Raw genomic sequence first — 14070 nt, forward strand, 5'->3', positions numbered from 1 at the left:
ACCTTATTCTACGATCCAGATCACATCCCCCTTTCGTTCCCTTTTTTAGCTACTCATACTCCTAAGCTTGAGTGGACCATTTAAAATTCTAAATCCACGCTTGAAATAATTTAAGAAATATTTATAAAGTATTTTACAATAAATATTTTATGTATAATATCTATAAAAATTATATACATGTAAGTTGATTTCGTTAGTTCAATTTGATTTATTCTTAGATTCCATATGATATGGTATTCCAATATGATTTCATATGATATGGTTGGAGAATATGAAATCATGAGATGTAATTAGCGTAAAATCAAATGTCTAAACGTTGATTCCATCTCACAGTATCATATCGTGATATGGTATCACACGACCAAACGCCTACTAAATTAATTATGGTTTTAAACAATGGAAAAATTGTATATAATAACAAACTATTAATTCAAATTAAATGCTATTAAACATAGTCTGATTTAATTACACCCCATAACAAATTGTTACTATTTCGCCTCTCTCCTGGGAAATCAACTTGGCACTCTCGTTCTCTACCTCGCCTCTCTCGCTTTTATACAAACACAAATTTATAAAATGTGTTTGTGTTTGTATAAAACGAGAAAAAATTATATACATATATTTTCGTTCCCCTCTCTCTCCTCTCCCATATGTCGCTCGCCACTCTTCCAGATCTCGCTCGCCAATCTCTCCCTCGCCTCTCTCACTTATACAATCAAGGATCTCTCGATCCAGGGCACCTTTCCTTCGCTCTATTCCCAAGTCATGGACTAAGCTGAGCTTCGAAGTCAGACTTTCTGTTTATATAAAGCGAGAGAAAATTGTATATACACATGCAAATACATATATTTTCGTCCTATAAACTTATATATTATACAATATAAATATTCCCCTGTCCAGTTCTGTTTTGTCTCTCTCTTTCTCGCTTTATACAAACACAGATTATACAATTGATCTTTTGCATATGTATACCAAAACAAAAATAGATTATACAACTCCTTTCTTTTATATATGTATAGCGAAATATATATATTTATGTTTGCTATGAAGCGCAATTATATAAACTATAACTTTAACATACAAATATTATTTTTGTGTTTACCACATGTGAAAGTTTGCTCAAAAAAACTCCTAACCCTCAAATTAAATCAAACCACTGGTTAAATCATTTTTTCAATGTGATTAGAATTATCGGTTTGGTGCAGGTTTTAAAATTTTCTGTGTACATCCTTAAAAAACTAATATCTAAATCATTGTTATCGAACTACATAAAATAATAAGAATTATTTAATTTTCTTTGTACACCCCTTAAAAATTAATATCTAAATCATTGTTACGAACTCCATAAAATAATAAGAAGAATTAAGTAAGAAGAAGAGAAAAGACTTCTTATTCCTCTTGAATGATATTCAAAGATTGACGTATATTCACCGATCAATTACGAGGAAGAAAAACTCCTTCATTTTATAAGGAAAAATTAACTTAATCTACAAGTAGGTTCACTTTTCTCCAAAGAATTTCACATAATAGACATTCACGATAATACAAATATATTTATAACAATCATAATATTTTGTAATCCTCATACTTTCTAGGGCATCTTTTACTTTTGTCAGCCTAATCTACGAGTGTAGCCACTAAAATTATGCTCGGACATGGGAGGTACAAAACGTTGCTCCTCCCGTTTTTTCTAAAAAATAACTTTCTTTCTTTTTTTATTGTGTTTGAAACTAAATTGATTCATTCTTTTTTTAGCTTTCCACGTGACATATTTAAGGCCACAAGATTAAAGGACATTTTAAAATGCAGTGAACTTGGCAACTTCTTAAATGCAACAAGGTGCTTAACAGGTTTTCACACACGTCAACATTGAAGAGCTACTCAAAAATATAATTGTCAAGGCAAACTAACAGGGACATCACTAACTTTTTGCCATAATACATGTAAACTTTTTAAAACTATTGAACATCTAACTTCAATTATTCAAGTCCAAGGGTACCTGCTACCATATTTTCCTACTACTAGTAGCTGGGAAGAAATAAACATTCTCCACTGCAGAACTTACTGTGTATTTACCTCTGCTATCGTCAGACCACAAGCCAAAGACGGTGCGTACGTTCAGGCATGGCTGGTGCTACCTCATTTTCTTTGGACGGGTTTGTAAAGCACGACCGTTACATATTTTGAGCGAAAACGGTGTGTTACACCAAGTGCTACAACTGACCTCGGGACTTCTCCGTTCTCAATATACAGATGGTTTAGCACAGCGTTCTGTGGCAATGGGAGGGAGGTTGATTCATCTCCTGTAGCTGGGTGGTTTAGCAAGGTGTGATGCAAATGTGGCGGTACCATCGGTGGTTCCCTCCCTTCATCTAAATGCCCAGGATACACATTGTTGTAACTTGCATCGGGTGATCTTGGAACTTCAAAGCCCATGACAGTGGGTTCATCCTGTGTGTATAACTTAGATTCAGGCTAAGTCAAAAACATGCCAGAGCTATCACCTATCAGTTACTACAGAATTTATGACTTACATGATCTTCACCATATGGATGAGGGTGGTTCATGTTGCTTCAAAAACAAACAGCACAGTCTAGCTAATAAGATGAAAGTTTTCAGCAGATAAAACTTTCCCAAGTTAACCTGAAAATAAAACATATCCTATTGTAAACAAGAAATAGAACTAATTTCGAGATTAGGCACTGCATGAAAAATCTCTTAGATGCTTACATTCCACTGTCGGACAATTAGGACATGGCCATGACTCATAAGGGTTTTTATGAATCAAAATATATTATCACAAGCTATTTGTATGTCATCTCTCCAATTATTAAAGCAGGTATACACAGAAATGCTAAAAAAGAATCCACATTGCTCATAAGATAAACTCACCAAATGATAAATGATGTCTGCAAATTAAATCAAACATCATGAAATTTAACAATACAAGTATCTTAAGCAGAACTGATGAGGAAAAAAAAAATTTAGTGAACTATAGTAGGAAAATTATGTCAGACATACATATGTGAGATGGAAGACAATCGTCTATTCAGTGATAGTTGCAAATTGAGAGGACAAAGTTCTGGTTAGAGAAGTGGTCACCACTTTTTATACCCAAATCGAGTCCTACAACACCTAGAACCGAATAAGGTATCCCCCTCACCTTACAGCAAGATTTACATAGAGCTATTCTCTAGAACATGCCAAGCCTGAAGAAAAGCATCATCAAGACAGCTATGAACTAATTTGGAGAATATAACCTCATTCATTTCATATCACCACCTCTTTTACTAAGAAATAATTCAATGTCTTTACGCAGGTGAGCAGTCCAATATCCCTTCAATGCCATTGTCTTTCAACCGTAAGACATCACAGGGACTTGCTTTTTGGTGATATAAATAATTGTATGTAACATAGTGCGTGGAATTCGCCAAGAACCAAGAGTCACGGTTTGCTAAGCTTTATATTGATTCAAATGCAATCGTGACTGACTGGAAATATTAGTACACAATGAGTACTACACTCATGTGATAGGGAAATGACAGTAGCAAACCTGTGCATGGCTCAAATTCAATTGCTCTAAATGATGACATTTGAATCACATTGACACCAAAGAAAGAATAGCTTTCATTACAAACAAGTTGGCTCTAAAGTATGTGCCAAGATGGCGTGCCTGCACCCAAGAAAGAGAGAGAAAGTGTGTGTGCTGGTTTCACAAAAGCACACAACCATAAAAGAAGATGGAATTTTCAATGAAAGGAAAAAAGGCAAACACTTAACCCCCTTTAAATTTGCTCTTAAGTCCCTTTCATCTAACACTCTCTTAGTCCCTCATGTCAAGCTCTTTCTTTGAATTGTCATATCCTCCGGCCTAACCTACATTCCACTATTCCAGATACACCAAAAGTAACAAAAAATCTGATCACCAGAAATTACTAGGTTGTAACTTTGTGATCATACAGAAATCATCCAAAAATGGGGTTGGTTAATAATTAGAGTTAATGGTCAAAAACACGCCTAAACTATCAATTTTTGCCGAGTTTCATACCTCAACTATCCATTGTTCCCTTAACCTACCTAAACTATCACTCCCTTTGCATTAAAATACAACTTGATGCTGAGTTGGTCAAATGTTTTTCCCAATAGACAATAGGCGTGTGTTGGCCAACTCGGGGTGTTTCTCATACAAAGGGAGAGATAATTTAGGTAGGTGAATGGATCGATGGATAGTTGAGTTATGAACTCACAAAAATGTGATAGTTTTGGTGTGTTTTTGACCATTAACTCTAACAATTAAGGGTATTAACTTAGTGACAAACTAAGAACCCCCACCCCCAACAGACATTGTTCTCAACCCCAAGGTTCTTCTATCAAGGATCCATTCAAAAACCCAAAGGCTCTAAAGATCAAGCAAAATTCTCTCCACCTCCTTGGAAACCAGCTACCAATTCTCTGATTTAAAAAGGTAAAACACCAAACAAAAATAACATCATTATTTCCACTAATGAGACAACTCAATGATATCATTTTGCAGACAGCCTTAGATACACTACTGCCTGTCATGCACTTCAATGAATGCAAAAATCGTTAAGCTTTATAGAAAGTGCAGGTTCTTAAGTTTCTGATATTTTCTAGAAGAAGAAAAGAGGAATGAAATTCATGCAAAGACTGTAAGCATCACCTTCAAATATGATGCCCTCATATAAGATTCTCTCTCTTCCCAGTACCAAAGAAATCTAGAAGAAAAGGAAAAAAAAAATTGAGTCTACTTGTTAATTAATGATTCTATATTCTTCTCTCATCACCAAGAACAAGAAACCACTCTCTCCCCATTGCCCTAGGTGCTATATCTGAGCTCTTTGCTCAGTTCGGGAAACAGGATTTAGATAAAGATTAAAAATAAACCATCTGTAGCTTCTGTCACACCCCCTCCAATCATTTGTCATCACTAATCTTTTATTTTGAGAGCCATTAACAACACATTTCTCAGCATCTCTCGTCCTCAAAGAATAACTAAGCAAAATAGAAAGAGAAATCCCCAGAAGCACGCTTACATAAGAAGTCCTGGGCAACAAATTGAATTGAATTTTGTCACAATATCCAAATACTAACTTTACTACTTCACCTAGCCAGACCTTAGCTGCCTCCTTGTTTCTCTGGGTATTTATGAGACTACTGATGAATGCTGGCTCAAGCTCCACGACACTGGATTACTCTCTCATCGAATAAGATCAAGTTAAGAACTAAATTAATTACAGATTAAAAACTAATAAATGAATATTTTTTGAGAAAACTATATTTTCATCGCCAAATCCAGGAACAAATATAAAATAACAAATTTAGGTAAGTTTCAAATGTGGTTAGATTAAAACAGTAGAAGAAATGAATTTTAATAGTAAAAAGATAATGGAAAATGAGAATTTCTATTGAATGGCATTCATAATTTGGATTACATTATCTTAAAGTAAACTTGGTTAAAATGTATAGATATTTATTACATCAGAATAACCAGATAAATTGGAGCGAAATTATATTCCCTGTTACACTTTAAAAATTAGTTAATGCTAATAGTCTGTGCTGGACTAAGATGTTTCATCGAGCCTAGTCCACTATATTTTTGTACACCAACTTATACTAAATAAAATATAGACCTCACAACGAGTTTGTTGAATCCAGAAATTATATAGATAATTAACACCCATCTGACCTCATTATTGAGATCGGAAATGGCACCATCTTTTCCCATAACATGGTGACATCTGTTGCAACAATTAACTAAGTAGATCCTGGAAAACCAGACTCAGGCTTGACTCTCTGTTTAGGGGACTAATCCAAGCGTAACTGAGTTCCCAACCCTACACACTTAGCAGTGAGCTAAGTACCATCACTACCCATACTTTAGCAGGTTCGCTAACAATACTCTTCATAAAAACCATAAACGAACCATTTTCATTCCTCCTCACCGCTAAGTAAAAAGGTGGGCAACCATGTCAACATTGGAACAAATAGTGATCATTGAAGGAGGAAATTTTACAATATGAAAGGAAACTAGGCCTGCAAAAGGAATGGTAGGAACTTTTATCAGAGCATTAATTATGCATAGTCTAGTTAGGTTGAGGTTTTTCTGGCATTGGCATTAGAATTAAATTAAGGCTACAGAATATTATCGGGAAACAAGTATGAGATATGGAACCTGAAATCTGAGTAGGAATCAGTAACAACCTAGAAAGAGATTCTCATTGGGTCCCTAAGGAGGTGGACTAGATCTTTGAAATCATTTTTTGGAAGGCACTTTCAGCCAGTCAAAGTAGATTATGTGTAGCTAGATTTATCCGGTACCTGTGTTGATGATAGGTCGCAGGTACCTAATAGAATAGTTGAGGTGTGCACAAGACAACTCAGACACCGTAGCTATCAAAAGAAACACAAGGGTAGGGTAGGTGTAGTCGACCTCCAATCTCCAACATTCCTACACTGAATAGGCATATTTCCCTTTTAAATGGTCTTTCTTTTAGATATAGGGTTAACTAAATTAAGAAAGTTAAACTTGATCTCCTTTCTCCAAAAGAACCATTCTTTAATCCTAAAAAGGAAGTACTTCTATTGAAGAGACGAATAGGTAACTGTTTCATGACCAGTATTGAGCACACCCTTTAGATCACAAAGATATCGGGGAGATCTATTAATATTCATATTTTCACAATTCAACATAAATGTAGAGGCAGTGCTCTATTTCATGAGCTATTTAATCAGTGAGGACTAATTTTTTGGTTGCAACTGTTCAAAAACACCAGCAATCACTTGATTTTGGTGTTATATAAAAAATTACCTCATTAAGAAAATAGAAAATTTCCCACCAGTTTATTCCCCACCCAAATTCCAAACAAAACAGCAGAATAGGCAGAGAAAGCTACCATCATCAATTTGTCATAATAAGTCATCAAAAGTAAGCATTACCATGCACCTTGTTATTTAGGTATCAAGCCAAAGCTTCTTATCTCTTAATCGAAAAATCCATCCTGACCCTAGGTTTTGTTCACTCTAATATATCAACTTTGATAACATACCGAGGGTCAAATCCTCAATACACTTGAAGAACATACCGGAAATCTCCTAAATTTCATGTAAAATGCATAGGCTGTCACGGTCAAAGCTACAAACTGCAAGTAAATTTGATTTGACATGTTGCGATGTATGGGTTCTAGTTGTACCTTAGCAAATAATTATATAATATTTTCTTTACTATACTCAGAAAGAGGACAAGGCACCTAGTCCAGATGGATTCAGGATGCGGTGTTTCAGAGAATGTTACGAAACACTCAGAGAAAACTTGATGCAAACGATTCACAAATTTCACCAAAATAAGTTCTTTGAGAAACATTTAGATGCTACTTTTATTGCTCTGATTCCAAGGAAAATTATGCAGAAGAGTTATAAAATTTCAGACCAATAAGCTTAATAGGTGGAGTGCACAAGATTAGAATCTAAAGTCATATATAGAGATTAAACACAGTAAGGGGAAAATTAGTTGATGCTCATCAAATGGCCTTTCTGAGGGGAAGACAGATAATGAAATATTGTGCTGGCAAATGAGTTGGGGGATCTAGAACAAAATCTGATAGGCCAGGGGTTCTATGCGAGTTGGATATTGAAAAACTCTACGACCATGTTAATTAGGGTTTTCTTTTGAAAATACTCGAGGATATGGGATTTGGCAATAAATGGGATCAAATGATTAATGTTTTGCAATTCCAGTGTTGAATTCTCTGTTTTGAAGAATGGCAATCCTGTATGTTTCTTCCAATCTCAAAGGAGGCTTAGACAGGGTGACCCAAGTCACCTTTTCAATTTCTTTGAGCAATGAAGGGCCTAAATCATATGATTAGGACAACAATGTCTAATGGCTGGATTAGAGGCTTTGGAGACCTAACAGAAGTTGGTGTTGCTGGTGAAACTTCTCATTTATTATATGCAGATGATTCTCTTGTGTTTTGTGAAGCTGAAGTGGATCAGATCAGACACCTTAGGGAAATCTTGTCCATTATTTAAGCTCTTTCTGGCTTGAGGGTTAACTGGAAGTCTGGAACAAAAGCTCTTTATATCAAGTAAACCAAGTAATAAATCTACAGAGTTCTGCAAAGAATCTAGGTTGTCAGGTGGGGACTCTTCCAACAAAGTACTTGGTTATACCTTGGGGGCCTAAGAGAAAATCAGTGGATACCTGGAATGAGGTTATTGAGAGATGTGACAATAAGCTGGCAAGGTGAAAAGCTCAATATTTATCCTTAGAGAGAAGATTGATACTAATTGACTCAATATTGGATGCTCTTCCCAATTGTATGAGAGTTGTCTTCCCAATTCCTAGGGGGGTAGAAAAGAAGTTAGACAAGCTAAGTAGTAATACGGAGAACAGAAGCATCAGTCAGTCTGGTGAAATGGGAAGTCCTAACTCTTAGCAAGAAGCAAGGTGGTAGGGGCATAAACCTTCTGAGATCACACAATAAAAGTCTTTTACAGAAGTAGTTATGGAGGTTTATAACAGAGATGACATTATGATTATGGAGACACGTTGTCACACAGTAATATGGAATGAATAATGACTCGATTACAAATGAAGCTCCCATGGTAGTAGTGTCTGGAAAAACCATTAGGAATCAGTAGCATGGGTTCTGAGCAGTGTGGGAATCAAAGTGGGTAATGGAAGAAACACAATTTGTTTTTTGACGACCGTGGTGTCCGGGCCAAAGAAACACTAAATTTTGGAGAGGACCACTCAATTGGAATAGCTTAAAGTCCACCTTTCTTAATATATACTCAATTCTCCTTCAAAATCATGGTAGATAAACCATATTTGGAATCAACATGGTTGAGATTTGATCTTCAAAGGAGCTTTAAATAATTGGGAAATTGAGGGTTTTACCTGTCTGCTCCAGCAACTGACCACTTTTGGTGGCACTAAGTTTCCAAAAAAGTTTAAATGAAGGTCGAATAGCAGATGGAAATTCACAATGAAGTCTGCTGAAATTTGAATCACAGAACTCATCAAAATGTGCTCTGGTCCTGAAAGCTTATTTGGAGAGTCAAAAGTACAGTAAAGGTTTCTGGATTTGAGTGGTTGGTTGTCATGAAAGCATGCCACTCAAGAAAAGTTACCGAAAAGATGTCTTCAAATTTGTTCAACGTGCCTACTATGTGGGCAGGAAAGTGTAACTAATGAGCACCATTTTCTACTTTGTAAGACAACTTTAAATTTGTGGCACATGTTCTTTCGTATATTATGGATAAATTGAGCTATGTTCAGTTCCATAGTGAAACTTCTGAGCAGCCGGAGAAATGTGGGGAGAAGAAATAGTAAGGAGTACTGGTGGAAGATCACTTCTACTTGTATATGGTAGATAGTTGGAAAGAAAAGAACAAAAGACATTCTGAAGACACTACCAATCCCATCCAGAAAAATAGGACAAATAATTTCCTCTATTTTAATTAGCATTTTCACTTGGTAGATACCTCTTTCTTTGGATGACCAATAAATCTGTTCGGGCGAACCCTTATAGCCTTCGAAACTAAGGAATAAAGGGGCACCCTCTACCCTTCCCAACTTAAATAGTAGGTTTAATTGGCATGACACAGGACTCAAAACCATGACCTTAGTCACAAGTCCCTCACCCTTTGCGACTTCGACTAAACCCTTGGGGAAACTTGACAGTTACTTTTGGTGCTCGTTCTAATTCAGAGGTTCAACAACAACATACCCAGTGTAGTCCCACAAGTGGGGTCTGGGGAGTGTAAGATGTATGCAAACCTTACCCTACCTTTGCGGGTAGACAACTATAAATTTGGTAGTGGACTACATCTGGGAAAAGCCAAAACAAACAATGGAAGTAAAGGAAAAGGAAGAGGAAAAAAAAGGAAAACAAGGAGTAGCAACAAAAGAATGACTAGAAGAAGACACCAACAAAAACAGCATACCTACTGTTATCCCACAAGTGGGGTCTGGGGAGGGTGGTTTGTTTGCTGACCTTACCCCTACTTAGTGAAGGTAGAGAGATTGCTTCCAATTGACCCTCGTCTCAAGTAAAACATTTCAAAGCTATGTTGCTCGGACTGTTCAAAAAAATGTCAGTGAGTGAGTCGGATTCTCCAAAAAGAGGGCATTTTTGGAGAATCTGACTTGGTTGCGGCATCGAAAGTGAAGAATCCACACAATTTAGTTTCAAAGCAGGTATTAAAAGGGAAGACAATACTGAAGAAGCCGTAGTGGAAATAATTGATAAAATAACAGCATCAATAGAAAATAATACAATACCCGAAGCAACGGGAACAACAAGTTATAGACAACAAGAGAAGACATCTTTGAGAAAGAAACTACACTTTATACTATAGTCATCAATCTAGATAAGTGCATGAAAGAATTTTATCATTAGTGTAACACTGTATAAAATGAATTTAACCAAATGTAATAGCTTTGTTTGCGGCAAAAAGGAAGCCTCAGAGCACAGATGTGGTTTTTTTAAAGCAAAAACAAGCATGAATAAAAGCAACCAGGTATTGTTTTTCCAAATCACAAATTCGATCCTGATCTAACACGATCATGCATACCAGACAAAGGATCAATGATTATGTCCAATTGGGGGAGAAACTACTTTCGGTTGCCGTGAAATGTTTGATATCATTAACACTAACAAAAGAGGTTTGATTCTTATAAAAGCAAGAAACTGGAAATTTTATATTGAGAAAATCTTTGAAGGCTCATTTTCCTTTACCAACATGGCATAAATGTACCACAGCCATACCTGAGTTACCACACATTAAGCTCAAATGAGAAAACTGCAAATCACAGAACCAATTGACCTAACACGGAAGTGGATAGCTCAGCAAAAGAGTTGCTTACCAAACATCTTGAAATCTTTGATCTCCCGAAAATCTCAGACTCCCCTCTAAATGACCACAAAGTTGTTTCCTCACTCACTATATCTTGGAAGATAGATAATATGCAGGCAATGACCCATATTTATATTCTAGTAGCTACTGATGCACTCTATTCATGCAGAGTAATATGCGTACACGTCTCAGAGGCCACCGCTCATTAGACACATATTACCAATATTGACAACTGGTTTTGGAAGCGTCCGGAAGCATGCGAACAACATTCAAATCCAGACAATTCTAGTAACAACTATGTACTGTTATATTTTTTCTGTTCTCCTTTCCACTTTTACCATTAAAATAAATTTTATCTTTCGATTACAGACATTTTTGGCCTAACTGCTATTTAGGATACATGTTCTCATTCCAGAAGTCTTTTAAGCAAATGATAGTCTAACACCAAGCAAACTAGAATATACATAACAGTGGGTAGCAACTTCACCCAGCTTTAAGAAGTCCAGAAAGATTATGTGAAGAAAGAGCTTTATTTGAATTAGAATCTGATTTAACCTAACCTCTGATGAAAATGATCTAGAATTAAATGCAAGATCCAAATCCTCAACAAGAGAATCAACTTCACCTACATGAGCCTTGAACAGTTGGCCCAAGTCCCCGATAAAGGAGGAGGATTGAGGAGGTTGACGGGGTGAGAATACATTGTACGGTAAAAAGGGGGGATTCACATTACACATAGTTTAATGCTTAGGCCTTGCCGTCATATATGTTCCAAGATCTATGAGTCCGTCCTACAACTATTAGAGGTAACAATACTGTTGCTTTCAAAATAAAATATTCTTTGCCATCTATCTTTAGATCTTAATGACATTTCCAACTCCTAAGAAGATAATTAAGAAAGAAGGGTCCATTTAAGGAAATTCATATTGATTACCTAATTTTAGCTACTTTCAAGAATTTTTCCGAAACTAAAATCGAAGCTTTAGTCACTAGGGGTCCTACTTCTCTTTTCTAACCGCATCACTTGGTTTGATGGAAATCAAGCTAAGTTCCTAGATTATGAGAATTGTAGAAACATATGGAAACTATCCACTTCGATCAACTGGCCAAATATTTTCGTAGAACGAAATTGTTGGCACTTGATATAATAAATATTTTGGTAATGATTCTACTTTCCTCTGTATGAACTTTAATATATCCTCTAGAAACATTTAATCTAATGGATTGGCACGTGGAGAGAAATGCTCCCTATATCAACCAGAACGAACAGAAATACATAGGATTTATATAGCAAACCCCAACTAACGAAGGATTAAAGGGTAGTAATTGATTGAATTAACCATTTGTTCTCTAAAAAGGACATAAGAAACCTCATTGAAAGCTCACATATTTCTTTCTCATAACTTTACACTAATGTAGTTGTTGCTCCATCTACTCCATAAATATTAAATATGTAAATTCAAGATTTCATGGTTTAGTCAACAGAACATAATAAATTTGAAAAACTGAAAACATACCTAATTCAGCTGCAATGATCAAATAAACTTTCCCAGAAAGCCCTAATTCAGCTGCAATGATCAAATAAACTTTACCAGAAAGCCCTCGTCTTGAGAAAAGGCAAGGAATAACAATCAAATGCTAAATGAATCCCAGCAGAACCAGAAAAGCATCTACAAGAAAAACCCAACAAATTAAACTGTGAAGAACAGCTATTTGTACAAACTAAAACTTTGATTAACAAGCAAAAATAAATCAAATCAAGAATTTTGGAAGAAGAGAGGAGAAAAGGACCAATATTCACCTGAGATTGGGTAAAGTGAAAAAAAAAACGCACAAAGATTTCAAATTGCTATGGTGAAGGTGAACGTCAATTTGTTACTTAGAAAATTCCGCCGAACAATCAAAATTTCAAATGAATTATGTTTACTTCAAAATATAAAAAAAAGGTAAAACCCTCTTCTTCTTTTTATTTTAGTTTTTCTTTTATTTTTTTAAAAAAAAGTGAGGTAGAAAACGGGGAAATTGGTGAGGGGCTACTAATAATATTCTTCAACAAACTATGCAATGGGACACCTTTAATCCTCTAAATATTCAAATTTTTAAAGTTTGATCTAGAAATGTCTCTAATAATGATCAATTTTATATAATTTTAGAATTTTTATTTTGTTTTTCCTTTATTTGTTTTTAAGTTTATATATATATATATATATATAATAATATATAATATATATATGAGTGATGTATATATAGTGATCAATGTTTTAAAAGACATCTTTGGGGTGATCCTTTAGATGAGGCGTAGTAAAAATCTACCGCAATAGTTTGTGGGGGTGAAAGTGTTGTGAGATGTAAGCCCCATCTATTTGGAGTCTAAATTGATGAGGCTTATGTTTCACAACAACGCATGCCTACGTGTATGTACGCGTTTTTATTTTGAAGTGTAAGTCCGAAAAACTTTTCCTAATTAAATTTTAATAGCCAAATATAAATTAATAAGAAATCACAATTTAACTTGTCATTGAAATTTTAACAGTTAATAAACATAAAAATCTAAATAATTTTGTTCTTAGCCTTAATTTTTATTGTTTCTCTTTGTGTTTCACCACATAAGAAGGAAAAATGATCAACACGGAAATTACAAAGTAAAATGTAGTATTATTCATTATTTACTCTGATTTGGTCCTTCTGATGCAGTTTCTTCTACTTAATTTTTTTAAGAAGTCAGATTGTTGTTTATAGATGAGTAATTCTGATTATTCCTTTTAGTGATGTTAATTAATGTTTTAAGATAAATCACTTCTATATATATTTACACTTATTTTTTTAAAAATTTCCATATACATTCGCATTTATTTTATATTTTCTTCAAACTTCCAAGTAATTTAATATTTAATATTTTATTATATTAATTTATAAAATATGAAAAACTAAAGATTCATCATATTTATGCTTCACCTTATATCAGGTTAAACGTTTTGTCTCGCGCCCGTACCTTTTACAATATTGATTGGCTTGCATTGACAAATCAATAATGTTATGATTTGAAAGTGCAAATCTAACCTCTATATTGATTTCTCTAAAGTTAATATGTCATATGTTGGACAAATTATGTACATATTTTGTCAAGTATCTCTTTCTTTATTCATGAAGTGTTTCTCTTATATTATAATGATCTATGTATTAACTATG

At 34.8% G+C, this 14070-nt stretch overlaps 1 protein-coding gene across 6 annotated transcripts; it reads right to left on the reverse strand.

The window, feature by feature from the left end:
- Positions 1-1804: 1804 nt before the first annotated feature.
- LOC107021509 (SNF1-related protein kinase regulatory subunit beta-3) lies at positions 1805-12859 on the reverse strand. Of its 6 annotated transcripts, none has more exons than XM_027917408.1 (5): positions 12683-12859; positions 12399-12551; positions 9970-10104; positions 2535-2643; positions 1805-2463 (listed from the first exon to the last, which is right to left on the reverse strand). In XM_027917408.1, exons 4-5 carry the CDS (start codon positions 2565-2567, stop codon positions 2140-2142), a joined length of 357 nt encoding a protein of 118 aa, XP_027773209.1. In that variant the 5' UTR covers positions 2568-2643; positions 9970-10104; positions 12399-12551; positions 12683-12859; the 3' UTR covers positions 1805-2139. The 6 variants fall into 6 exon arrangements, with proteins under 6 accessions (XP_027773209.1, XP_027773211.1, XP_015077673.1 ...); XM_027917410.1 differs by having other exon boundaries at positions 1805-2451; positions 12683-12843; XM_015222187.2 differs by lacking the exon at positions 9970-10104 and having other exon boundaries at positions 12683-12857.
- Positions 12860-14070: the final 1211 nt, after the last annotated feature.

This window comes from Solanum pennellii, chromosome 6, assembly GCF_001406875.1.
Source record: "Solanum pennellii chromosome 6, SPENNV200".
Taxonomy (NCBI): domain Eukaryota; kingdom Viridiplantae; phylum Streptophyta; class Magnoliopsida; order Solanales; family Solanaceae; genus Solanum; species Solanum pennellii.

What these genes read in the sequence shown, in the direction of transcription:
- LOC107021509 (XM_027917408.1), bottom strand. Translation starts at nt 2,567, where the DNA reads ATGAACCACCCTCATCCATATGGTGAAGATCAT. An exon ending in ATCCATATGGTGAAGATCAT is followed by an intron (nt 2,464 to 2,534) that starts GTAAGTCATAAA and finishes CCTGAATCTAAG; the next exon opens with TTATACACACAGGATGAACC.